The 26,931-nt window shown below is 36.4% G+C and overlaps 1 protein-coding gene across 2 annotated transcripts in view; it reads left to right on the top strand.

Annotated features, from left to right (window-relative positions):
* PHKA1 (phosphorylase kinase regulatory subunit alpha 1) overlaps positions 1-26,931 on the top strand; it is a 121,268-nt gene that overhangs the window by 63,274 nt on the left and 31,063 nt on the right. Inside the window, exons 16-21 of one of the 2 annotated variants that reach the window (XM_012784356.3) lie at positions 4,456-4,600; positions 12,162-12,240; positions 16,321-16,487; positions 18,877-19,053; positions 20,541-20,632; positions 21,400-21,539. In XM_012784356.3, the coding sequence (XP_012639810.1) occupies positions 4,456-4,600; positions 12,162-12,240; positions 16,321-16,487; positions 18,877-19,053; positions 20,541-20,632; positions 21,400-21,539 (800 nt within the window). The remainder of the gene's footprint in view (positions 1-4,455; positions 4,601-12,161; positions 12,241-16,320; positions 16,488-18,876; positions 19,054-20,540; positions 20,633-21,399; positions 21,540-26,931) is intronic. The other variant, XM_012784358.3, reaches the window with a different exon arrangement.

The following is a 26,931-nucleotide window of genomic DNA, read 5'->3' as shown; positions in this document are numbered from 1 at the left end:
TCATTTAGGAGGATGGTCTCCAGTTCTATCCAGATTTGTTGCAAAAGGTATTAATGCATTTTTTATGGCTGAGTAGTATTCCATGGTATATATACACATTTTATTAATTCACTAATGAACTGATGGGCACTTGGGTTGATTCCACATCTTTGCAATTGTGAACTCTGCTGCAATGAACATTCAAGTGCAAGTATCTTTTTGATAGAAAAACTTCTTTTCCTTTGGGTAAATACCCAGTAGTGGGATTGCTGAATCAAATGGTATGTCTACTTTTAGTTCTTTGCGAAATCTCCATATTGTTTTCTATAGAGATTGCACTAATTTGCAGTCCCACCAATAGTGTATAAATGCTCCATTCACTTCACATCCATGCCAGCATCTATTGTTTTGGGACTTTTTGATAAGAAGCCATTCTCACTGGGATTAGGTGATATCTCATTGTGGTTTTGATTTGCATTTCTCTGATGATTAGAGACATTGAGCATTTTTTCATATGTTTGTTGGCCATTAGTCTATCTTCTTTTGAAAAGTTTCTGTTCATGTCTTTTACCCACTTTTTAATGGGGTTGTTTGATTTTTTTTTCTTGCTGATTTGCTTGAGTTCTTTGTAGATTCTGGTTATTAGCCCTTTTTTCTCCCATTCTATAGGCTGTCTGTTTGCTCTGGTAACTGTCTACTTAGCTGTGCAGAAGATTTTTAATTTAATCAAGTCCCATTTTTGGGGAGGGTTGTTATTGTTGTGATTGCCCTTTGGGTCTTCTTCATAAATTCTTGGCCTAGACTGATATCTAGAAGAGTTTTTCCAACATTTTCTTGTAGAATTCTTTTGGTTTCATGTCTTAGGTTTAAGTCTGTTATCCATCTTGAATTAATTTTTTATGAGTGGTGAGAGAGATGGATCCTGTTTCAATCTTCTACATGTGACTATCCCAGCACCATTTATTGACTAGGGATTCTTTTGAATAGTGTATACTGGCTGTTGAATAGTGTATACTGCCATCTGCTTTGTCAAAGATCAGATGGCAATATGAGGATGGTTTTATATCTGGGTTCTCTCTTCTGTTCCATTGGTCTATGTCTCTATTTTTGTGCCAGTACCATGCTGTTTTAGTTACTATAGCCTTGTAGTATAGCTTAAAGTCTGATAAAGTAATGCCTCCAGATTTTTTCATTTTGCTTAAGGTTGCTTTGGCTATTTAGCCTTTTTTTATAGTTCCAAATGAAGTGTAGAATTATTTTTCTAGATCTGCAAAAAATGACATTGGTATTTTAATGGGATTGCATTGAATCTGTAAATCACTTTGTGTAGGATGGACATTTAAACAATGTTGATTCTATCAATCCATGAGCATGTTTTTCCATTTGTTTACATCATCTGCAGTTTTCTTCCTCAGTAATTCATAGCTCTCTTTGTAGAGATTTTTGACCTCCTTTGTTAAATATATTCAAGCAAACACTGAGAGAATTTGTCAAGACCAGACTTGCCATGCAAGAAGTACTGAGATCTGCATTATACATCGATCAGCACAATAGAAACCCACCAATGTAATATCACCCCAAAGCTAAAGTTCAGACCCATGTAAAATAATGCCTCATGAGGTAAAACAAAGCAATAAGGTTCTACCCACCAGTATGAACAGAAATGCATCCCACTTATCAATTCTTTTAATAAACATGAATGGCTTGAATTCTCTACTCAAGAGACATAGTCTGGCTGAATGGATAAAACAAATACAAGCAAATTATCTGCTATCTCCAGGAACCTCATCTAACTCACAAGTATTCATTTGAACTCAAAGTGAATAGATGGAAAAAAATATTCCATGTAAATGGAAATCAAAAGAAAGCAGGTGTAGCCATTTTCATATCTGATAACATAGACTTCAAATCAACAATAGTAAAGAAAGACAAATCTTTCTTTACTATTATATATTATTATAATAGTAAAGGGAACAATTCATAAAGAAAACTTAACAATTCTAAATATTTATGTACCCAACACAAGTGCACCCAGATTCATAAAGCAAACCCTACTAGATCTAAACAAAGTGATAAACAGCAACTTCATAATTGCTGGGAACTTCAACATCCCACTAACAGAACTGGACAGATCCTCCAAGGAGAAAATAAATAAAGAAACACTGGACTTAAATAGGATTCTAGAGCAAATGGGGCTAACAGATATTTACAGAACATTCTACCCCAAAACTACTCAACACACATTCTTCTCATCAGCACATGGAACATTCTTTAAGATTGATCACGTCTTAGGCCACAAAACATGTCTCAACAAATTCAAAGAAATAGCAATTATACCATGTATCTTCTCAGACCACAGTAGAATAAAATTAGAAGTTAACTCCAAGAGAAGCAGGTCTACACAAAGTCATGGAAATTAAACAACTTACTGCCAAATGATTATTGGGTCAAGGAGGAAATTAAGGTGTAAAACAAAAGAGTCCTTGAAGTAAATGAAAAAGGGGACACAAGTTATCAAAATCTGTAGGATTCAGCAAAAGCAGTCCTAAGGGGAAATTCATAGCCTTAAATGCCTATGTCCAAAAGACAGAAAGATCACAAATTAACAATGTAATGAATCATCTCAAGGAAGTAGAAAAGGAAGAGCAAACAAATCCCAAACCCAGCAGAAGAAAGGAAATGACTAAAGTCAGAGCAGCAATAAATGAAATCAAAAACAAAAAAAATAATACAGAAGCTTAATGAAACAAAGAGTTGGCTTTTGGGAAAGATAAACAACATTAATAGACCTCTTGCTAGATTAACCAGAAATAGAAAAGAGAGGACCCAAATAAGCTCAATCAGAAATGAAAAAGGAGATTTTACAACTGATACCACAGAAATACAAAAAATCATCTCTGAATACTATAAAAATCTCTATGGACATAAACTAGAAAAGGAGGAAATGAACAAATTTCAGGAAACACACAATCTCTCAAGGCTCAATCAGGAAGAAATAGAACTCCTGAACAGATCAATTACGAGCAGTGAAATTGAAGTAGCAATAAAAAATCTTCCAACAAGAAAAGTCCCAGATCAGATGGTTTCACAGCCAAATTTTATCATACCTACAAAGAAGAATTGGTACCCATACTGCAGAAATTATTTTATAACATTGAGAAGGAAGGAATCCTGTCCAACTCATTCTACAAAGCCATGAAAGGACACAAGAAAAAAGAAAACTACAGACCAATATCCTTTATGAATATAGATGCAAAAATCCTCAATAAAGTTCTAGTAAACCGAATTCAGCAGCACAAAATAATCCACCACAATCAAGTGACCAGGGGGATGCAAGGATGGCTCAACATACATAAATGTGATTCACCACGTAAACAGAAGCAAAAACAAAGATCATATGATCTTCTCAATAGATTCAGAAAAAGCATTTGACAAAATTTAGCCCCCTTTTAGGATAAAAACTCTTAACAATATAGGCATAGATGGAATATACCTCAAAATGATAAAAGCCATATATGCCAAACCCACAGCCAACATCATACTGAATGGGAAAATTTTTAAAGCATTCCCACTCAGAACTGTAGCAAGACAAGGATGCCCACTGTCATCACTTCTGTTCAACATAGTGCTGGAAGTCCTAGTCAGAGCAATCAGGCAAGAGAAGGAAATTAAGGGTATCCAATTGGGGAAAGAGGAGGTGAAACTATCACTCTTTGCTGATGATCTGATCTTTTATCTAGAAAACTCCAAAGATTCTGCCAAGAGATTCCTGGAATTGATAAATAAATTCAGCAAAGTATCAGGTTACAAAATCAATGTACACAAATCAGTAGCATTCTGATACACCAACAACAGTCTAGCTGAGAATCACATCAGAGATTCAATACTTTTCACAATAGCTACAAAGAAAATTCAATATCCTCTTCTAAACCAAAATGCCAGTACTGTTTTAGCTGTGATTATACACATCGTTAGCCTGATGTTTATTAGCTACATTATAATTGCAAGCTTGATTATATGTGTGTATGGCAGGAGAAATTATTTTCTGGAAAGAAAGTGTAAACTCTTCATTTATCGTCTTACATCAGAAATAGTGCAGCTGAGATAGGTATAGACAAAAGTAATGGACAGTAGATTCTTTTTCTGACTTTGCCATTTGCTAGCCATATGACTTTGCTAATCCACATATCATCTCTTAGCCTTATTTTTCATCTAAGAAGAAAAGCACTCATTGGGTAGTTACAGGGTTGAATAAAATTATGTATTTGAAAATAGTTTGTAAACTGTAGCACAGTATAAAATGTCAGAAATTATATGTACCGATTGACCATCAGATACTTTTGTAAGTATTAGGCATTAAATTTGAGGATATTGCCTCTGGGACATCTTGAATACCCTTTTGAATATGGAAGTATTTAAAAATGTTAATTGATATAATAGTACATTATTCTGAGCTATTATTTTTCTTTTTCTCAGTTTATAGACCAGCAACAGTTCTACCTGGCTCTGGACAATAAGATGATAGTGGAAATGCTTAGAACAGACCTCTCCTACCTCTGTAGCCGTTGGCGGATGACAGGGCAGCCCACCATCACCTTCCCCGTCTCACACACCATGCTTGGTAAGGGCTGTGTGCAGCAAGGAATGAATATATTTTTGAAATAAGTCATGGTTTTTGCTCTTCAACATCTTCGTGTTACTGGAGAGCTACATCTTATGATTTATTCTTTCAACAGTATTTATTAACTCCTATTTTGTGCCAGGCACATGGAGTGAATAAGGTAGATGAAGTTTCAGATTCCATGGAGCTTTTGCTTAATAAGGTGAAGACAGACTATAAATATGTAATAAATAAATCAATACACAAGAATATGACTGATGGTTTGAGGGCTTTAATTCAAAAAATATAGCAGAGAATAACTTGATTGGGGACTACTTTATTAACTAGGTCAATTTTATTAACTTCATTCATATAATTATTTTTAAAGACAGTAATACCACATTCTGCATCTGTCAAACTCTAGTGGGCATCAAGGTTTTATAGATAAGTTCTCAGGTTTCTCCTTCCAAAGGCTGGCTAGCTGAAGAAGTAAAATCTAACAGAGAAAAAGTGAAAAAGCTTTTGGCTTAAATTTTGTTTTATTTATTTATTTTTATTTATTTATTGTTTTGGTTGGACTCCTGACATTGCTTACTTGAAACTGGGTGAAAGGCTTTATTGTTCTATTCATTCCTGGAGCCTATACTGAAGCAACTGCTTTCTTTTTGTGTCTCTGCTGTCGCTTCCAAAGGCCTATTTGTACTGCCAAAGGACACAGAATTCCCTTTCATTAAAGAAGAATCTCCTACCATAAGTCATTCAAAATCCAGACAAGCTATTAAGGATTTTGGGCACATCTCAAAAATGCTTCAAAATGTTGAGGAAGTAGAATAGCCTAGTCTTTCTTCTTTACTTAAGAACAGTTAACAAGTACCCATTTAATAACTACTATATTCCAAAAATTGTCTTCAGAAAGTATAAAGTTTAATTGGAGAGGCAAAGCTAATACACAAAAATGATAGAAAACAATCCAAGACAGTATATAAAAAAGTACTAAACCTTAGGTTAATATTTCACAGTGAAGGAAATCAAGTTGTCAGAGAAAACTTCTCAACTGAGACTTATTCCAATCCTTTTGGAAAGGATTGTATTCAGATGAGAAGAGGGAAGAGGGAAGAGGGAAAGGTACTTTAAGTGAGGGGGAAAATACCATCAGTGAGGCCTGGAGGAAGGAATGAGCTTGACTTATGAGAGGACAGTGAAGAGACCAACCTGAATAGAGTGGGTTTTGCAAGTTAGAGTATAATTATAAACAGAATTGGATAAGTAAGGTAGAGTCAGATTCTGAAAACCTTGAAAATAAGCAAATATTTAAAACAGATTTTCTCAGAAGTCTATAATTATCAAAAGTTTTTGAACAAGGAGTGAGATGATGAAAATGATAAGTAGGGAATATTGGCTGGTAACATTACACATTGTAGTGAGGAGAGACTGATGTCAAGGAAACTAATCTGCATGAAATGTAGAGATATATACTGGATTGGTACTAGTAAAAGTAGAGTGGGAAAGAAGGATACAAGAGTTATTTTAAGCAACACCTATAAGTCAGGTATTGGCTAACTAGATATAAGAGACAAATTAAGATAACAACAGGGTCTAGAGACTAGATATCTTAGTCTATTTGTGCCACTATAACAAAATACCACCAACTTGGTAAATTATAAACAATAGACATTTATTCCTTACAGTTCTGGAGGCTGGGAAATTCAAGATCAAGGTGCCAGCAGGTTGAGTTCCTGGGGAGGGCCTGGTATCTCAACTTCTAAGGTGGCACCTTGTTGCTGAATCCTCTGGAGGGGACAAATGTGTGTCCTCACATGGTGGTAAGGACAGAAAAGGGGCAAACTCACTCCCTCAGGTTCTTTTAAAGGACCCTAAAGGCCCCACCTCTTAATACTATCTCACATTGGTGATTAAGTTTCAACATGTGAATTTTGGAGGACATTCAGGCCACAGCACTAGGTAAATAATGCTGCCATTGATAGAAGCAGAGATATCGTATAAGAAGATGCCAGCTATAAAGGGACATGTTTAGTTTGTGGTGACAAAAAGAGATTTCAAAATTGAGATTCCTAATAGTTGGGATGAGATACACAGCCACAGCTTGGGAAGTAGAATCAAACTAAAGATCTAGATTTATGGCCAGGTGCGATGGCTCACGCCTGTAATCCTAGCACTCTGGCAGGCCAAGGCGGACGGATTGCTTGAGGTCAGGAGTTCGAAACCAGCCTGAGCAAGAGCGAGACCCTGTCTCTACTAAAAATAGAAAAAGATTAATTGGCCAACTAACATATATATAGAAAAAATTAGCCAGGCATGGTGGCGCATGCCTGTAGTCCCAGCTACTCGGGAGGCTGAGGCAGAAGGATTGCTTGAGCCCAGGAGTTTGAGGTTGCTGTGAGCTAGGCTGACGCCACGGCACTCACTCTAGCCTGGGCAACAAAGCGAGACTCTATCTCTAAATAAATAAATAAATATCTAGATTTAAATCGGTTTTGATAATTGACATGTGGTCACACAACAAAAATAACAGTAACAATAGCAGTAATAACTATATTTATTGAACAGTTTCTCTGTGCCAGGCTCTGAGCTAAGTGCTTTCAATAAATTATTTTGAAATCTCTATAACAATCTTATTCATGTAGGTACTATTAATAGCCCTATTTTATAGATGAGGAAGGTGACTCATTGTCCAAAGTTACAAAGCTGATAAGTGACATAACCCGATCTCAAACCAGGTCTCTCAATCTCTGAAGTTCACATTACCAACAGTAGTGTGTTTTTGCCAGTGAATATTCTATGCTGGTGAAATGAGAACAAATATATTAGTGATCACATTGAAATGTGGGTTAGTTAAATTCTCATATCAAAGACAAAGGTCTTCAGAATATGTAAAAGAACAAAATCTAGCTGGATGCTATTTACAAAAGATAACCCTAATGTAAAATTATATGGAAAGATGGAACATAAAGGAATGTGCAAAGATATATCATGTAAATGCTAACAACTGAAAGCAGTGGTGGCAAAATTAATATCAAGAATAGTAAATAAAATCCAAGGGAAAAATCAGTAAATGGGACAAGAATGATATTTTATATTGATAAAATATTATAGTATACCAATATGATAAAACATTTGTAAACTTTTATCTATTGAATAATGTCAATGTGTGTAAAGGCAGTATTTAGGAAAACTTAGGGACAATATGACAAAACTATCATACATTCATAGTGGGAAACTATACCATACTTTTATCATAATATCACAGATCAATGATACAAAAATAAGAGATGGAGGAGTAACAAACCTGATTTTTATATTTATGAGTGTATATATAACTGTACTGAAAAAGATTACACGAAGGATGTTTATTTTTTATAAGTATTATAGTAATCATACAGGAGGGGAGGGAGGGGAGGGAAGGGCAGGAGGGAAGAGAAAAAGGAAAAAGGAAGGAAGGAAGGAAGGATCCAGACCAAAAGGACCCACAAAAAATCTGCTTTCTCTAACCAAAGGAACAGGAAAGGAGCAACCTAGCCAGACAGAAAACTTTTTTTTTTTTTTTTTTTTTTTGAGACAGAGTCTCACTCTGTTGCCCAGGCTAGAGTGAGTGCTGTGGTGTCAGCCTAGCTCACAACAACCTCAACTCCTGGGCTCAAGTGATCCTTCTGCCTCAGCCTCCCAAGTAGCTGGGACTACAGGCATGCGCCACCATACCTGGCTCATTTTTTCTATATATATTAGTTGGCCAATTAATTTCTTTCTATTTTTATAGTAGAGACGGGGTCTCGCTCTTGCTCAGGCTGGTTTGAACTCCTGACCTTGAGCAATCCGCCTCGGCCTCCCAGAGTGCTAGGATTACAGGGGTGAGCCACCATGCCCGGCCCAGACAGAGAACTTTTAGACAGTAACTATTCTACTCTAGCAAAATACCACAGAAAAGAACTTTGGCCCCACTTTCTTATCTCTGTCAACAGAGGCTAAGTGAGGACCCTAGACTTTTACCCTCACACAGCTGTAATAGGCACCTTTTTCTCTCTTAGCAGTAGTGTCAGAGAAATCCTAGTGGGGAGCTTAGACTTTTATCCCTGCACAACAGTAGAGGAACTCCTCCCTCTTCAGTGGTGTCAGTGGAGGCCCACTGGAGAGCCCTGGACTTTGGCAGTAACAAGACAGTGCCTCTTCCCTGATGGCACAGTATCATAGAAAACCTGCTAAATCAGAAAATTTAATAAGATCCAGAATCTCATTACGTGATTCCCTAAATTTCCAGAATACAATAGAAAATCATTCATACTAAGGTCCAAGAAGATCTCAACATCAGTGAGAAAAGATGATCAACAGGCACTAACACCAAGATGGCATAGATGTTGGAGATATTTGACAAAGATTTTAAGGCAGTTATCACAAAAATACTTTTAACACACAACTACAACCACACTTTAAATAAATGACAAAGCAGGATACCTCAGCAAAGAAACTGAAGATATAAATAACAAAATGAAAGTTTTACGGCTGAAAAATGTAATAACTGAAATGAAAAACTCACTGGACAGGCTCAACAGCAGAATGAAGACAACAGAATGAGCTTGAAGATAGAACTAAAATGACCCATTCTGAACAACACAGTAAAAATAGAGTGAGAAAATGTGAACAGAGCCTCGGGGACCTGTGGGGCTAATATCAAAAGATCCAATGTTCATGTTACAAGCATATCAGGAGAGGAGAAAGAGTTTAGGAGAAAAAGAAAAAGCATTACAGTGGCTTACAGTGGCTAAAAAATTGGCAAAAAAAATTAACCTACAGATTGAAAAAGCTGAGAATCCCTAAACTTGATAAACCCAAAGAAACCCATGCCAAAACACATAATGATCAAGCTCCTGAAAATTCAAGAAGAAAAATCTTGAAAGCAGCAAGTGAGAAACAATACCTTTCCCATAAGGAATTAACAATTAGAATGACAGCAAATCCCATCAGAAACCATGAAGACCAGAGGGAAATGACACATTTTTCAAGTACTGAAAGAAAACAATTATAACCCAAAACTTTTGCTATATCCAGTGAAAATGTACTTCAAGAATAAAGGGAAAAAAAGACATAGAACAATAGAGTGTGAAAGTATGGGTAAATACAATAGTCTTTCTCCACTTTAGTTTTCTAAATTATATTTGACAACTAAAAATCATAGTAGTTGTCAAAGTATGTAGAGAAAATATTTAAGGCACTTATATTATAAATGGGGGAAAGTAAGGGACTTAAAGGGAGATAAGGTTCTAACCAGCACTTTAACTAGTATAATGTTGACAGTAGTAACAGTGATATATGTGTCATGTATCTATGCATAATGTAATAACTAGGGTAACCACTAAGAAGTCTATAGAAGGAGATACAGTCAAAACCACTACAAATAAATCAAATGGAATTCTAAAAAATGTAAAAGTAACTCACAAGAAGGTAGGAAGAAGAAAATAGAGAACAGAGGTAACAGAAAACCATAAATGGCAGACTTAACCTTAACACATCAATAAGTACATTAAATGTAAATATTCCAAGTATACCAATTAAGAGATTAAAAGATAACAATTAAAGATACCAATTAAAAGATTAGCAGGCCGGGCGTGGTGGCTCACGCCTGTAATCCTAGCACTTTGGGAGGCTGAGGCGGGCGGATTGCTCAAGGTCAGGAGTTCGTAACCAGCCTGAGCGAGACCCCGTCTCTACCAAAAATAGAAATAAATTAATTGACCAACTAAAAATATATATACAAAAAATTAGGCGGGCATGGTGGCGCATGCCTGTAGTCCCAGCTACTCGGGAGGCTGAGGCAGTAGGATCCCTGAGCCCCGGAGATTGAGGTTGCTGTGAGCCAGGCTGACGCCACGGCACTCACTCTAGCCTGGGCAACAAAGTGAGACTCTGTCTAAAAAAAAAAAAAAAAAAAAAAAGATTAGCAGAGTGGATTAAAAAATGACCCAACCTGTATACTGCTGTCTTTAAGAAATTCACTCCACATATAATAATATAGGTAGACTGAAGTGAAAAGGAGGGAAAAAGATACACCATGTAAATATTAATTAAAAAATCAGAAGTGGCTACATTAATATCTGGTAAAATGAACTTCAGAGTAAAGAAAAAAACAGATAATAAAAACGTTAGGAATGAGAAAAGAGATATAGCAACAGTAACAGAGGAGACTTTTAAAATTGTAAAAGAATACTACGTGCAATTTTGTAAATCTAGGTAAAATTGACACATTTTCTAGAAAGTAAATAATATAAGCTTAATAAGAAATGTTTGTAAAATTATATGAGAAAAATTATATAACTATTGAAGAGCATAAAAGATCTTAATTAGTAGAGAGACATTATCATATTCTGAGATAGAAATAAATAGTTAATGTTGAGGGTATCCATTCTTATCAAATGAATCTATCAATTCAGCATAATTCCAAATAAAAATAAAAACAAATTTTTATGAACAAGCTGAACCTAAAAGTCCTATAGAAAAGAAAATATATAAGAATAACCAAGTTTTTTTTATTTTAGCATATTATGGGGGTACAAGTGTTAAGGTTACATATATTGCCTGTGCCCCCTCCCACCTCGAGTAAGAGCTTCATGTGTGTCTATCCTCCAAACGTTGCACATCTTACTCATTGTAAGAATAACCAAGTTTTTAAGAAAAGAAAATGGGATGGGACATGAGCAGGCAATTCATAAAAGAAATACAAATACCCAGTAAATACATAAAAACATGCTCAGTCTTATTGGCAATAGAATTAAAACAATGTCTCCTTATTTACCTATCAGATTAAGAAAGATTTTTGCCCATTGTTGTTAAAAGTATGGGAAAATAGTCACTTTATATACTGTTGGTGGAAATATTGGCACAACTCTTTCAGTGGGTAATTTAGCAGTTTCTATAAATCTTTTTAGTAAGTGTTCGCTTTGTCCTAAGTTCTACTTGTAAGAATTTAAGGAAATAATAGAGTGAGTGCATAAAGATACAGGTAATGATCTTCATTACAATATTGATTATAATATAAAACAATCTAAATATTTGCTATGGAATCATTTTTAGCTATTACAAAGGCTGTTAGAAAAAATGGGTCACAAAGGAGTATTTGTAGTATAATTCCTTCCACATAAAATCAGATAATTGTTAGCTTTCTACATATTTTATGCCCATATGCACACATGTAAATCAAGGCTCATTATATGAGACAATGATATAGAATGTTTAGCCTCGTGCTTGGCACATAACATTCAACAAATAGTTGCTGTTATTATTGTCAGCATTCAGTAGTCATTAAGCATTCTGCCATCAGGCACTGTGCTAAGTACTTATGATAAATAAGATAATACCTTTGAGGAACTCTGTCTACTGGTCATTGTCTCTTGCCATTTGCCCATTCTGCAGTGTTATTGGTTCTCAGATGAATTGTTGAAATACAGGGTAGTCAACGAAGACTGTCTCACTTGTACCATCACCACCAAAATGTTGATTTGAAATACTTGAAAGATTTCCCCCTAATTCAAAGTTAAAACCACAAAGATTGTTTTACAATTCTCTTCATTTCAAGATGAAGATGGGACCAGCTTGAATTCAAGTATCCTGGCAGCACTCCGAAAAATGCAGGATGGCTATTTTGGTGGGGCAAGGTAAGTGACCTGTACATATTCTTTAGTGAAATGAAATGAAATTTGGAAGCTGGGTATAGTAATGGCAGACTTGTAATGCCTTTCTGTGTACAGAAGTCCCTTTTATCCATGATTTTGCTTCCTGAAGTTTCAGTTACTGTGGTCAACTTTGTTCCAAAAATAATTAAGTATGGTAAAATAAGATATTTTGAGAGAGAGTGTGTGGTAGAGCGAGAATGAGTGCATATACAGTCATGTAACTTTTATTATAGTATATTGTTATAATTGTTCTATTTTATTGTTTAATCTCTTACTGTAACTAATTTATAAATTATACTTTATCATAGCTATGTATGTATAAGAAAAACATAGTATATATAGGGTTTGTTACTATCCACAGTTTCAGGCATCCACTGGGGTCTTGGAATGTATTGCCCAAGGATAAGGGGGAACTGCTGTATTTTCAACAACATAATTCCATCCTACTCAGAAGAGCTAGTGTTTGATAGATTGAATCAAGGAATTTAATGTTGTAGAGGAAGGTTGGAAATTTTTCCTACCCTGTTCTTTGCCTGTATCTCAGAGGATCAGAAAACTTATTCTTAAAAATAAAAGGCTACTAAATTATTTGATTCTGCCTGCTTTTCTTTTCTTTTTTTCTAAGTTTTTATTTTGAAAAATCTCAAGCTTGCAGAAATTTGCAAGAATACCAATGACCACCTCTATACCCTTTCTCATGATTCACCTGTTTTTAACATTTGTCCCAGTGTGCATTCTTTCTTCCTCTCTTCCCTTCCTTCCTACCTTTCCTTCCTCACCTCCTCCCTACTCCTTCCCTCACACATATATACTCACATACACACATATATATAATATATAATATATATGCACATATACGCATGCTTTTTTGCTAAGAGAGTTAGCCATAGACATCATGACTCTTTAACCCTAAATACTACAGTTTCTGTTGTTTACTTAAAGTGCATTCTCATATATAACTATAATATAATAATATAATATATATTAATATATAATATATATAATAATATAATAATCACACTTAGGAAATTTAATATTGATATACTACCTAATATCTGATATAGGGTACATATTCAGAATTATGCAATTGTTCCAGTAATGTTTATCCATAGCTCTTTTTCCCCCAATCCAGGATCCAACCAAAGATCACATGTTAGCATTTAGTTGTTATATCTCTTTGGTTTCTTTTAACACAGAACAGTTCTTTGGCCTTTTGTTAATCTTTCATGACAGTGTTCATTACATTTTTGAAGAATACAAACCAGTCATTTTGCAGGATGTCTTTCAATTTGGATTTGTCTGGTGGTTTCCTCATGATTAGACTCAGGCTGTATACTTTTGGCAGCGATGCTACCTGTGTGATGTTGGGTCCTTGTTTTAATTTAGGATCTGTAAGATGGAGAATGCCCCTTCAATGATTAGAAGAGACATGAGATGGAAATTAAAGATTTTATTACTTATAGGTTCTGGGGGCAGGAGTGATGGTGGTGGTACAGAGCATGCCCGGAAGCCATACACATGTAGGTCAGGGAACAAACGGAGAGAGAAAAAGAGAGACCCATGGGCCAATACCTTTACTGGAGTCCAAGACATTATCCAAACAGATTTCCTGCAAGGAGTTTTAATTGGTAGATATAAAACCAAGCAGGCATGCATTCCAGGAGATCATTGTGGCATATCGGCACGGTTCACGTGGGATGTGGGGATCAGTGAGGCCAGAATATAGGTTGTATCCAGGGAGATGGTGACTAGGAGGAAGTTGGGTAAGGCAGATATCTGGATTGATTACATTGAGGAACTGAGGGAGATATACAACTGGAAACTGTGTCAAGGATGACAGAGCCTGCTTCTGGTAGGAGAAAGTTAAACTTATATTCGTAAAGGATGCCTGAGAAACATAAAATTATAAGAATTTACTGTAATCCTTCTCAGTGCATCATATCAGGAAGCATATTAGATTGGTTTGTCACATTATTGATGATGTTAACTGTGATAACTTGGTTTTCCAGGTTTCTCCATATTCTTTCCCTGACAGTCTTTAACCAAATGTTGTTAGCTTCTGTTGATTCATGCGTGAATCAGTTATTACTAATGGCATTATAAAATGGTGTTTCTGTTATTCTGTGTACATTTATAATATTTAGGTCATTAAATATGAAATGTCCAATTTTGAATCAAAAGCATAGTTTATTATATCTCAAACAAGAAGCAGTATAATTAGTCAAAGTATGCGCCTAAACTGTCAACACAGTTTTGCCACCTTAACAGTAGCTTGTTTATGCAGCAGCAAAGAAGCCTGGAGAACAAGTGGCGATGAAATCACAAAAGGTATTTTCCACAGCTTGTTGAGAATTGAATATTTTTCCTTGCAAGAAGTGGTCCAAATCCTGGAAGAAGTGGTAGTCTGTTGACGCAAGGTTTGGAGAATACAGTGGATGACAGAGAGTTTCCGAGTCCAGCTTCTGTAGTTTGAGCAGTGGTGTTTGTGCCGCATGTGGTTGAGCATTGTCTTGCAGGAGGATTGGACTGTCTCTATTGACTGATCTTGGCTGCTTAATTCCAAGTATCCTCATCATTTTGTGCAATTGGTTGCAGTAGAAATGCACTCTAATGGATTGACTAGGTTTCATGAAGCTGTAGTGGATACTATCAGCGCTGAACCACCAAACAAACTATTAGCTTTTTTGATGAATATTCGGTTTTGGACTATGTTTCGGCACTTCATCTTTATTCAACCATTGTGCCGAACACTTGTGATTGCCAAAAAGAATCCATTTTCGTCACATGTAACAATACTGTGTAGAAATGATTTGTCTTTATGTCATGATAGCAAAGAAAGGCAAGCTTCAAGACTATTTCTCTTCTGATGCTTGTTTAATTCATGCGGAACCCATCTATCCGGCTTCTTTACCTTGCTCATTTGTTTCAAATGATCCAATATTGTTGGAATAGTATATCAAACCTTGCTGCTACTTCCCGCGTAGGTTGAGATGGATTCACTTCCACTATAGCTTTCAGCTTATCATTATTCACTTTAGTCTCAGGTCACTCATGTGGTTCACTTTCAAGATTAAAATCACCAGAATGGAATTTCTCAAACCATCGACATACTGTCCGTTCATTCGCCACATCCTTTCCAAACACTACATTGATATTTCAAGCTGTCTGCATTGCATTGGTTCCACGATGGAGCTCATATTTGAAAATAACACATGGTTTCACGAAATTGCTATAAAAATACATTTGAAAGATAGTTACAAGCAAAAACATGTGTTTGAAAGACTAAGGATGTCCCTTCACAATAAAAATAAAATAAGTGTCAAAGTGAAATGTCAGCGATATCAACTGTCAAACTTAGTACTTAAGGAAATCAGAAATTTCATACTTAATAACCTAATAATAGTTGAGAACTTTCCCTTCCCCCCTTTTATTTTGTAGTTTAGTATCAGTATAGATTCATAGATTCTTTTATTCAATGTCATGATCAGTTTATTTTAGTATTCAAATTATTCAGGGTCTGGCCATTGGTAGCCCCTTCAAGCTGGCTTCTTCAGAAAATTAGTACTGCTGACTTACCTTTTGAGTTTTGTAATTGGCTTCATGAGTAAGGAGTAAATGGCTTACAATCTAATATGATTTATAAAATTTTCAAGTACCTACCATCTTTTCTGTTCAAAATGGTCCTTGGGGTATTTTTTTAATGATATGATAAATATTTATCTTCATTCTCTCGTGGCTTCTCTACTGGCCAATGCAAATGTTTGCCAGATGTTTATCATAGTTAGCAACATAGGATATGGCAGTGGAAGAGAGCAAAACTGATCTGCTGGTAAAATGTTAACCTATAATTGTAGCCTTTATTAACACAGTTCCCTAACAATTTAAGCTGTACACTATGCCTAGGAGTGCTGTAAATTTTTACTTTTATAAAATTTATATTAATGTATGAACGTTAGTAATTCCCCAACATAACACGCTAGGAATCCTCTTATCACTAAGATTGTGTTGTTTTTTAAAGGATCTCCCAATTTTTCCATTTTCTATCTACCCTCTAATTGTCAGGATTCAAACAGGTAAATTGTCAGAGTTTTTGACAACATCTTGCTGCACACATTTGAGCTTCATGGACCCTGGACCTGAGGGTAAGCTGTACAGTGAAGATTATGATGACAACTATGATGAACTGGAATCTGACAATTGGATAAATGAGTGTGATTCAACCTATAATGGTAAGGAAGCTTCAGAAAGCACTGGCCTGGCTGGACAAAAATACAAAATATTGTTTAGCATCATCCTTAATAATTCATGCTGCCAGTAATCTCACAGTGTACTATCCTCACTCCTGTTTAATACACCTAGATTTCTACTTTTGTTTGGCTTTACTTTTCATCCCTCTACTTACCTTCAGTTTCTGGTCTAATATCCCTGTGGTGACTGTGGAGTATGGAGTTGGACTGTTCTTTACTAAGGTTAGGGAAGATTTCTCTCCCAGGCATTTAAAGTGGCTGATGATTTTGAAATGGAAAGAAGCAGTGGTGAGTGACAGATATTTATTCAAGTATGTAGTAAGAAAATTATGTACATACAGGACTACTTTTTGACATTAAAAAGCATAAAAATATAAAATTTAACTAGAGTGCTTTTTATGTAATAGTAGAGAGGCATACCTGAATCTCTGAGGATTTCTGTGTAGTTTGAAAAAACCTATTTGGTATGTCTGTTGCTTTCATATTACAAAATAGGCAAAGCACAACAAAGTCAAAATCTAATTGGCTGCTAGGAATACAAAGATGATATAGTGAGAAAGCATTGAAGGGGCATGGATTGAAAATGGCTGAGAAACACTGCCCTGCAGTGTTAAAATACTGACCTAGGCAAGGCAAGTCTTACGTTGTTTGAATCCCAGACAAAGAAGGGCCAATAAGAGAGAATTACTCTTCTAGCTATCTGAAACATAGTTTGCCTGCTTTCATGGTCTGGGTATTTGACTATTAATCTATATCTTAAGGCAGCCAATTCTTTATCTTAAGAGTAGTGTGTTGCAGAAAAGAAAAAAGTAAATTTGCTTTCCTTAGTGAAGTAGCAAGCATAATCTCATGTACAATAGACTAACACATTAGCAATCAGAAGGGCCATTTCCCTATTTGGCATTTACTCACTAAGTACCACTTCATTCACTCTGTATTTGTTTTTCTAAGATCTAAAATAGTTTTCTTTGTTTGAAAAGTACATTAAATATAAGGCTATTTATTGTTATCAATAATAACCAAAGTCATGATGTCCATTTAGACAAAAAATGCTTTGAAAATTAGACAAGAATGATCATACATTAAGTTTGTTGTGATTTTCATCTATAGCACTCATTCCCTTGGATTACTTTCTAAAATCTGTCTTTCTGATGACATGTATTACTAAATTTGATATTACAGCATTCTGAGTCACTTTCCCATCCCTGGGTTTACTCATCAGTAGTCTCACATGGGCTTGCTTATTGCTTGCCAGGCCTTCTGTGGGTAGAGAGCTTTTCTCCATATTCTTCATAATCCTCCACTCAAGTATATAGATTGTATTCAAGTTTAAAATCTTTGTCATTAGGCTGTCACTGAACATGAGTTCCATTCTTACAGCTCTGCTAGTTCCCATTAGTCACAGGAGAGCACAGAAAGACATCTGGAGAAATCAGTGAAGGATCGTCAAAAACCAGATGACTCATGACTGACTTAGCAGACTCTGGTATTGATCCACATAATATGCTTTTCCAAATGTAAACACTGTGAATATTCATATAAAGCATAAATTATGAAGCATTCACAGGGTATATGTATATGTTTTGTTTCCATTACCCATATTCAGAGATCATGTTATAGAAGGTGTGTAGGGAAGGGGGAACCCAAGAGGATAGAGATCAGTATCTATCTTCTTCACCACTGAAACTTCAGCACCTAGTACACTACCTGGTACATAGCAGCCAATAAATATTTGGTGAATAAACAAATGAGGTGACTAAAAAGACCAGTGTATGGCCAGTAGTCCTTTCTATACCCATGCCACCATAAAGATTGTTTTTTTCATTAATAATTGTAGCTGCTATTTTGTAAAATCTATCTATCTATAGCTAAGCTCAATGTTTGGTGGAAAACTTTTGCTGTTCCCCAGCCCTTCCTCATAAAAGTCTTCTCATACTTGAAGGTTCCTGTTCTAATTCTCCTCTACCACCGGCACTACCAGTGCCACCACTACCATGACATGCACACACACACATACACAGATTATTAAATGCTTGCTCCACCTGTTCTCAAATAAGTCCATACTGCTTTCAGGAACCCTAATGTTATCTCAGCAAAGTTGAAGAACAGGTAGGTCCTGGTAAATGGCCATAGTCTCTAAATCCTTTTTTTATTGTTATTCCTCTTCTCCTCCCTCCATAGTCTCTAAATCTTAATGCTATGAGGTTATGTAATGATCACAAGCTTTTTTTCTCCCATGTGCTAAAAACAACCTACTTCTGGTGCTGCATTGTGGGCACAGGAGCCAGTCATTCTGTTTGCTGGGGTAAAATTGTAAAATGACTAAAATATTCATTTTTTTCTCTTCCCCCTCCCCCTACTAACCTTGCAGCTCGCTGTGGTGATGAAGTTGCTCGTTATTTAGATCACCTTTTGGCACACACTGCTCCCCATCCTAAACTAGCCCCTACCTCACAGAAGGGAGGGCTAGATCGATTCCGAGCTGCTGTGCAAACAACCTGCGACTTAATGTCCTTAGTGACCAAGGCCAAGGAGCTGCATGTACAGAGTGAGTAATGACATGACTCACTAGAGTCAGGCACAGGATGATGTGAGCCCAGGATGTGGGTGGGGCATTGATTAAAATGTAAGCAGGAACTTTGTTTTGTTCACTGCTTTATCCTCAGCTCTGACAGTACCTAGAACATAGTATATATTTGTAAAATTAGTGAATTGGGTATAGTTTTGCTGTGGCTGTAGTCTAGTTTAGCCAGTGACATAGTAAGAAGAGGCAGAACAAGACACATGGAGCATATTCAATTTTAACATACAGTTAAAATTGGCAAAAAGGGAAGTAATTTTGTTTAAAGAGAATGCATTGCAAAAACTATTTACAAGATACCCATGTAATGGAGAAGGGAGATAGTCTCCCTTAAGTAACCTACATTTGGTTCCCTTAAGCCAGCTGTCAATTTTACAGTCAGTCATTCCAGCCATGTAGACTTGTGTTTGTCAAATTCAGTATTCATTCTTAACAACTTTGCCATTCTCTTCTCCATGACCTCTACCCTCCTTCAGTTGTATTTACAGTGGAGGATATTTTCTACCATACATTGCCAGGAGTAGTCATGGTTCCTAAGAGCGTTCAATGGCCCTATGGTGGCTGGATGTGAAGGGAGAGAATGGCTCCTTGGCCATACCTAGAAGATCTGAATTTAACATTTTACAGATGATTAGAATGATTGAGATGCATGCTCTTGTTGTCTAAAACTTTATTGACCATTACTAACCAAAGATATTAAACATGGATACTGGAGAGTCATTTAACATTATAACAGGGTAAACCTTAGTATACCCTTTGAGTATGCTCCCTTGAGAAGGGCTTATATGAAAAGGTGAACTTTATTAAGTTATACTTCTCAATTATGAATCGGGAAACTTGAGCTTAATTCACAGCTCTGCTACTTACTTGCTTGAACAGTTATTTGAGCTCCGTGTCTCTTTCTGTGTCTATAAAATGGTGAAAATGACAAGAGGGTATCTCCTTAGAGGTTATGGTAAGTATTTCAACAATGGACTGTAAGTAAAAAAAAACTCTTAGGAATATCTCAAAGTTGATCAGCCGCTATATTTTTTTGAGTCCCTAAATAGGATCATCCATTCATCTATTCTCAGGGAAATCCACCACAAACAGCCAGATATTTTCCTAGGAAAGTTAAAACATAACTGGGTTCTTTCTGTTATATATGCTCTTCTATCCAAGTGTCGGTGATAACACCATTGTGGTCTTAATTACATTAGTACCTTTAATATATTGTATGTCCAGCTACTGCTACAATTCTAGAAATTCAATTCAAAATATATTTATTGATTAATTAGTCTTTAAAGTATCTAATATTCATATTTATGTTCTTTGATATTACCAAGGAAGGAGAAATTTCTCATTCCTGTTCTATAAAGACTGACTCATATGTGACCTCATTGTTGAGGTAAGCTGTGCGTTTTTATTAGTCTCCTAATTATCTAACCTTTCCCATAAATGTCAACCTCTTGCAGATGTTCACATGTATCTTCCTACGAAGTTATTACAGGCTTCCCGGCCTTCATTCAACTTACTTGACCCACCTCATCCCCAACAGGAGGACCAGGTAAACCTGCACTTGAGGTATTTATATCAGCATTTTGCAAAACTGCCATCTTTATGAAAAATAATAGAACTAGATATTATGGTACCTGTTAGTAACTACCATGTTTCCCAGAAAATAAGACCTACCCATAAAATCAGCCCTAGCAGGATTTCTAAGCATTTGCGCAATAGAAGCCCTACCCCAAAAATAAGCCCTAGTGATGGGTGTGGCTACACAGCACATCTGCACAACCCATGCATTTCGTCACAGATCAGTAAAGAAGACGAGCAGCCTTTCTCATCTGCCCCATCATGACAGCTACTATCCCAGAGGTGACCGCAAAGGTGCGGGCAGCCCCACCAACAAGGTTGGCTCCCCCCGTCAGGTCCTGGCCATCCTGTGCATGCTGCAAGCTGAGTCTTTGAGAGAAAAATAACACATCCCCTGAAAATAAGCCCTAGGGTGTCTTCCTGAGGAAAAATAAATATAAGACCCTGTCTTATTTTCAGGGAAACACGGTAGTGGTAGGCAAAGTGCTATTCTGGTGAAGATACATGTCCTTTTCAGTTCACCTGTAAAGTGAGCAAATTTTTCTAGTCAAGCTTTAAGAAAATTAGATTGCTGTATCATAGGTCTTGAAGGTTTTATTATTTCTGCTTTTCTTTTCATTAACATTTAGAAAGTTCTTATGGAAACGTTTATAGGTAAAAAGATAACTCATTTCTAGGTCATTATTTAAGTTGTGCACTTACGTGTTTGATTTCTTTTTATCATTTCTCAAAATAAAGGTTCCCTCTGTTCGTGTGGAAATACATCTTCCTAGAGACCAGTCCGGGGAGGTGGACTTCAAAGCACTGGCTTTGCAGTTGAAGGAGACCTCAAGCTTACAGGAACAAGCTGATATCCTCTACATGCTGTATACTATGAAGTAAGTGATAGCTATTATCAGTCTAGTTTAATTTATAGAGAGAGAAAGTATAGCATAGTAATAAAGTACAGCTTTGGAGTTTCATTGATGTGGATTTGAATATAATTTAGCAGGCTACCCATTATGTGACTTCAAAACTTCCATTGTCTTTATTTATAAAATGTGGATTATACCTACCTCATAGAGTTATTGTAAAGGTTAACCACTATATAGTATCTATAAATTCTCTAATACAATGCCTGGCACATAGTAGGTGATTAATAACTGATAAGTATTATCATTATTATGGTTATTGTAAAGCCTCCATTATTTGGTAAAATCTACAGATAAATTCTTAACTCAAAAGAAGGAAGAATGTAGAGGCTTATAGAAAAATGAAGCTAACATTTTTTAGTGTTTGCTATGTGTCAGGTACCCAGCTAGGTACTTTGTACCTAGGTACCTCAAATTCAATATGTCTAAATTGAACTTTTCTTTCCTTCCTCTCATGCCCCGACACAAAAATATTTTGTTTTTCCTCCTTTTTCATGTTGTGGTCACCATGAAGAGGCAAGATGGACCCCTTTCCCCTAAATTTGGTTTGGATATTGAGACTGATGATGCCATCTTCTACCAACAAGATGTAGAATATTTATTACTCACATAATGAGGCTTTCTAGGGAGAGCAGAGAAGGTTCTCAAGTTGCTCCTCAAAAAGCTTGAGAAAGCAGGGAAAGGAGACTAGATTTAATGTTTTATTATGATTAGGGAGTGAGAGTTCTGACTGGCACCAAAGGAAGGAGCACTTGGACTCTTATCACCTTCCCAGATATGGAGGAAAAAGGAAAGGGTAGTGGTGGGACTGAAAAGCTGTCAGCAGTCAAACATCGAAATGGAGTCAGACTCTTTTAAATTCTTTATCTCCATTATTGGAGCCAACACGTACCTAATCATCAGGCTACCACCTGCATCCAGCTAATCACCAAGTCTTGCCAGTTTTATCTCTAAATACTTTTCTTTTGCATCCCTAGTATTACTGCCTTCATTCAGGCATTTGTCTCTCATTAGGACTATTGTTAAAATTTCTTAATAGTCTTTCTACTTCCATCTTTTTCTCCTCAAGCCCATAATACACAGAGGAGGGAAAGTAACTTTTCCTTTTTACTTTTTATGATAGAAATGTTTAAACTTAAGCAAAAGTAGAATAGTATAATAAATGCTTATAGAACCATCACCCTGCCTAAACAGTTATTAACATGTGGCTAATATTGTTACATCTATATTCTCACTCCGTCTTTCCCCTGGATTATTTTGAAGAAGGTATCAGATATTATTTTATTCCTAAATATTTCAGTATTATCTGTAAAAGATAAGCAGTCTCTTAAAACATAACCACAATGAGACTTCTGGTTCTAGATAAGATAAAGTAGAAGCATTTCTAAATAGATGCTAAGTACAGGAGAACATGTATAAAACAATCATAATAAATCTCTGAAAGGTAGAGAGAAGGCAGACCAGCCAAGGATCTCAGGATCCGAGGACCAACATGGTGATGAGGTTGCTGGGTTTTCTTTTTGCCTCATACATCCTATATTGACTCCTGGAGAAGTCAGCAACCTAAGAAATACCAATGTGCATAGACAACAAAAGCCCCAAGGAAAAAAAACCTGTTCCTTCTAGGCAAAAGACTAGGAAGGGGGCAGCCTTGTCTTTTTTGTCCTGTAGAGTTTTCCACATTCTGCATTTTGCATATTATATCTTAATGATGTTGTTTAACATGTACCTCTCTCCTTCGTATTACCTATTAAATTGATAGCAAGATCTATAGGCCTGATAGATCCAGGTTCAATTTTTTTCGGCAAGACAACTTCATAGGTGGTGCTCTGTACTTTCTATTTTTTTTTTTTTTTTTTTTTTGAGACAGAGTCTTGCTTTGTTGCCCAGGGTAGAGTGAGTGCTGTGGTGTCAGCCTAGCTCACAGCAACTTCAAACTCCTGGGCTCAAGCGATCCTGCTGCCTCAGCCTCCCAAGTAGCTGGGACTACACGCATGTGCCACCATGCCCAGCTAATTTTTTCTATATATATATTAGTTGGCCAATTAATTTCTTTCTCTTTATAGTAGAGATGGGGTCTCGCTCTTGCTCAGGCTGGTTTTGAACTCCTGACCTCAAGCAATCCGCCCACCTCGGCCTCCCAGAGTGCTAGGATTACAGGTGTGAGCCACTGCACCCGGCCTTGTGCTTTCTATTATATCACATCTGGAGGCATATCATGCCTGGTTATTGCTCTTTTTGTCATGTTAAGATCAATCAGGCATTATTAGCCTGATCTATCCATTTTTAATTAAGTTCCTCATTAGCTTTTCTCCTAATGATTTTAACAGCCATTGGTGGTCATTACCTGGATCCATTATTTCATTAGAGGTTGCCAAATCTTGGTGTTCTAATTCTATAAAATAATATTTTAATATACTTATCTTACCAAATCTCTTCCCTATTTAAAATTTTTCAATTTGCTTCCTTTAAACAGAGGCAAAAGTTTGAGATCCTTAATATGTCATTTAAGAACCTCCATGATAAAGTTCCTGCCTACCCTCTAGACTCCTCTTTCACCATTTTCTGACCTAAAATTGATATTCTAGAAACACTAAAGTACTCACAGTTTTCCACCAACGTTATGCTGTTTCTCATTTCTGTGCCTTTGTTCATGTTATTATCTCTGCATGGAACTCTCTTCCTCCTCTTCTTCACCAGGCTGAGTTTTGCTCCTCCAATAAAACTCAGCTCATAACATATCCTCCAAGAAGTAATCTGTGAAACCTTTCCCTCCTATACCCTCTGCTCCTTATGTATCCCTTTATAATGCACTGTACAAACTGCTAATACTATATTTCCATGTTATTTTTTGTATATATCTCACTCCACTAGACTAAGCTCCTCAAGATCATTGAGTATGTTTTATTTTTCTTTCTAGCCTCAGAACATAACCCACTGCTTGCCTTATAGTGTGTCCTCAATATAGATTGGTCAAATGAATGAACTTCTTTATTTAATCCTTATACTTTTTCTATGAAGTAGTTGGTACCTACATTTTTTTAAAGCTGGGAATACCAGCTCAGAGAGATTGTACAGCTTCCTCAGGGTCACACAACTAGGGAAAGAGACAAGATTAAAAATCTTGGTCTCTCTGACTCTAAAGCCCACACTGTTTCCATCAAATTATGCTATTTAACGAGTAAGTGAAAAAGACATGAGTCTTCCTGTTAGCTGAAAAGCCCTTCAGCACCAGAGTAAAATTTTATAATCCAATTGTTTTAAAAATAACCCAAATAAATTTTTAGCCATTTAGGGCCTGTCTGCTTTGTATATTCCTTAAAACTCCACCCTATGTCTACTAGTAATAGATAAAACCCAAGCCATGAATACCCCAAACCACTGCTGCCCTTCAAAGCTCACTAACCCAGACATTCCTTGTAGTGCTGCTGAGGGACATCACCTAGATATGTAACTTCTCTCCAGCTTTTCCTTTTCCTCAGTAAATTCCCTTGTCCTTCTTCACTTCCAGATGGTCACTACTGTTCAAGAGGTAGTCGAGAGAGAATGATGGGTAGAAAGCTTATTTAAAGAAATAACAGAAAATTTTCCAAACTTGGAGAAAGATATAAATATCCAGGTACAGGAAGGTCAAAGATCTCCAGTCAGATTCAGTCCAAATAAGACTACCCCATAACATATTATAATCAAAATGTCAAGGATCAAAGGCAAAGAGAGGGTCCTGAAAGCAGTCAGAAAAAAAGAAACAAGTAACATGTAAGGGAGTCCCAATAAGGCTAACAGCAGACCTCAGCGGAAACCTTACAGGCTAGGAAAGATTAGGATGCTGTTTTCAAAGTGCTGAAGGAAATAAACTGCCACCTGAGACTACTATACCCACCAAATCTGTTCTTTATAAATGGAGAGATAAAGACTTTTCCAGAAAAACAAAAGCTGAGGAAATTCATCACCACCAGACCTGTCTTATAAGAAATACTAAAATGAGTTATAAGAAATACCAAAATGAGGCCGGGCGCGGTGGCTCATGCCTGTAATCCTAGCTCTCTGGGAGGCGGAGGTAGGCGGATCGTTTGAGCTCAGGAGTTCGAAACCAACCTGAGCAAGAGTGAGACCCCGTCTCTACTATAAATAGAAAGAAATTAATTGGTCAACCAATATATATAGAAAAAATTAGCCAGGCATGGTGGCACATGCCTGTAGTCCCAGCTACTCGGGAGGCTGAGGCAGCAGGATCGCTTGAGCCCAGGAGTTTGAGGTTGCTGTGAGCTAGGCTGACGCCACGGCACTCACTCTAGCCTGGGCAACAAAGTGAGACTCTGTCCCAAAAAAAAAAAAAAAAGAAAGAAAGAAATACCAAAACGAGTTATTCAAGACAAAAGACATTAATGAGAAACACAAAACATCTGAAAGTATATAACTCACTGATAAATATAAGTACATAGTCAAATTCTGAATACTCTATCAATGTAATGGTGGCATGTAAATTGCTTATATCTTTAGCATGAGGGTTAAAAGAAAACAATTAAAGTCCAAAAACAACAAATGCTGGCATGCATGCAGAGAGAAAGGAACGCTGATACACTGTTGGTAGGACTGCAAATTAGTACAACCTCTATGGAAAACAATATGGAGATTCCTCAAAGAACTAAAAATAGACCTACCATTCAATCCAGCAATCCCACTACTAGGTATCTACCCAAAGGAAAAGAAGTCTTTCAATCAAAAAGACCGCTGCACTCAAATGTTTATTGCAGCACAGTTCACAATTGCAAAGTGCCCATCAATTTATGAGTGGATTAATACCCAAGTGCCCATCAATTCATGAGTGGATTAATAAAATGTGGTATATGTATACCATAGAGTACTACTCAGCCATAAAAAAGAATCAATTAATGCCTTTTGCAACAATTTGGATGGAACTAGAGACCATTCTCCTAAGTAAAGTATCTCAGGATTGGAAAAACAAACACATGTACTCATTATTAAATTGGACCTAACTGATGAGCACACATGTTCACAGAGAGAAGTAAAACTCAGTGGAAATCAAGCAGGGGGGAGGGGAAGGGCAAAATCCCACCTAATGGGTACAATGAACATTACCTGGGTGATGGGCACAACTATAGCCATGACTCAAGCATTACAAAAGCAATCCATGTAACCAAAAACATTTGTACTCCCTTAATATTTTGAAATATAAAATAAAATAATAATAATAATAGCTACAATAGTCTGTTGAGCAATATGGAGTATAAAAATGTGGCATCAAAAATTTTAGATCTTGGGTGAGTGGAGTTAAGGAGAGGGGTATTTTTTCCCTTTTCTTTCTTATTGCAATGCTAGTTACATTATTATCAGCTTA

Source organism: Microcebus murinus, chromosome X (assembly GCF_040939455.1).
Source record: "Microcebus murinus isolate Inina chromosome X, M.murinus_Inina_mat1.0, whole genome shotgun sequence".
Taxonomy (NCBI): domain Eukaryota; kingdom Metazoa; phylum Chordata; class Mammalia; order Primates; family Cheirogaleidae; genus Microcebus; species Microcebus murinus.
The sequence above is the reverse complement of the archived record's forward strand: the minus strand, read 5'-3'. Positions and strand labels throughout refer to the sequence as shown.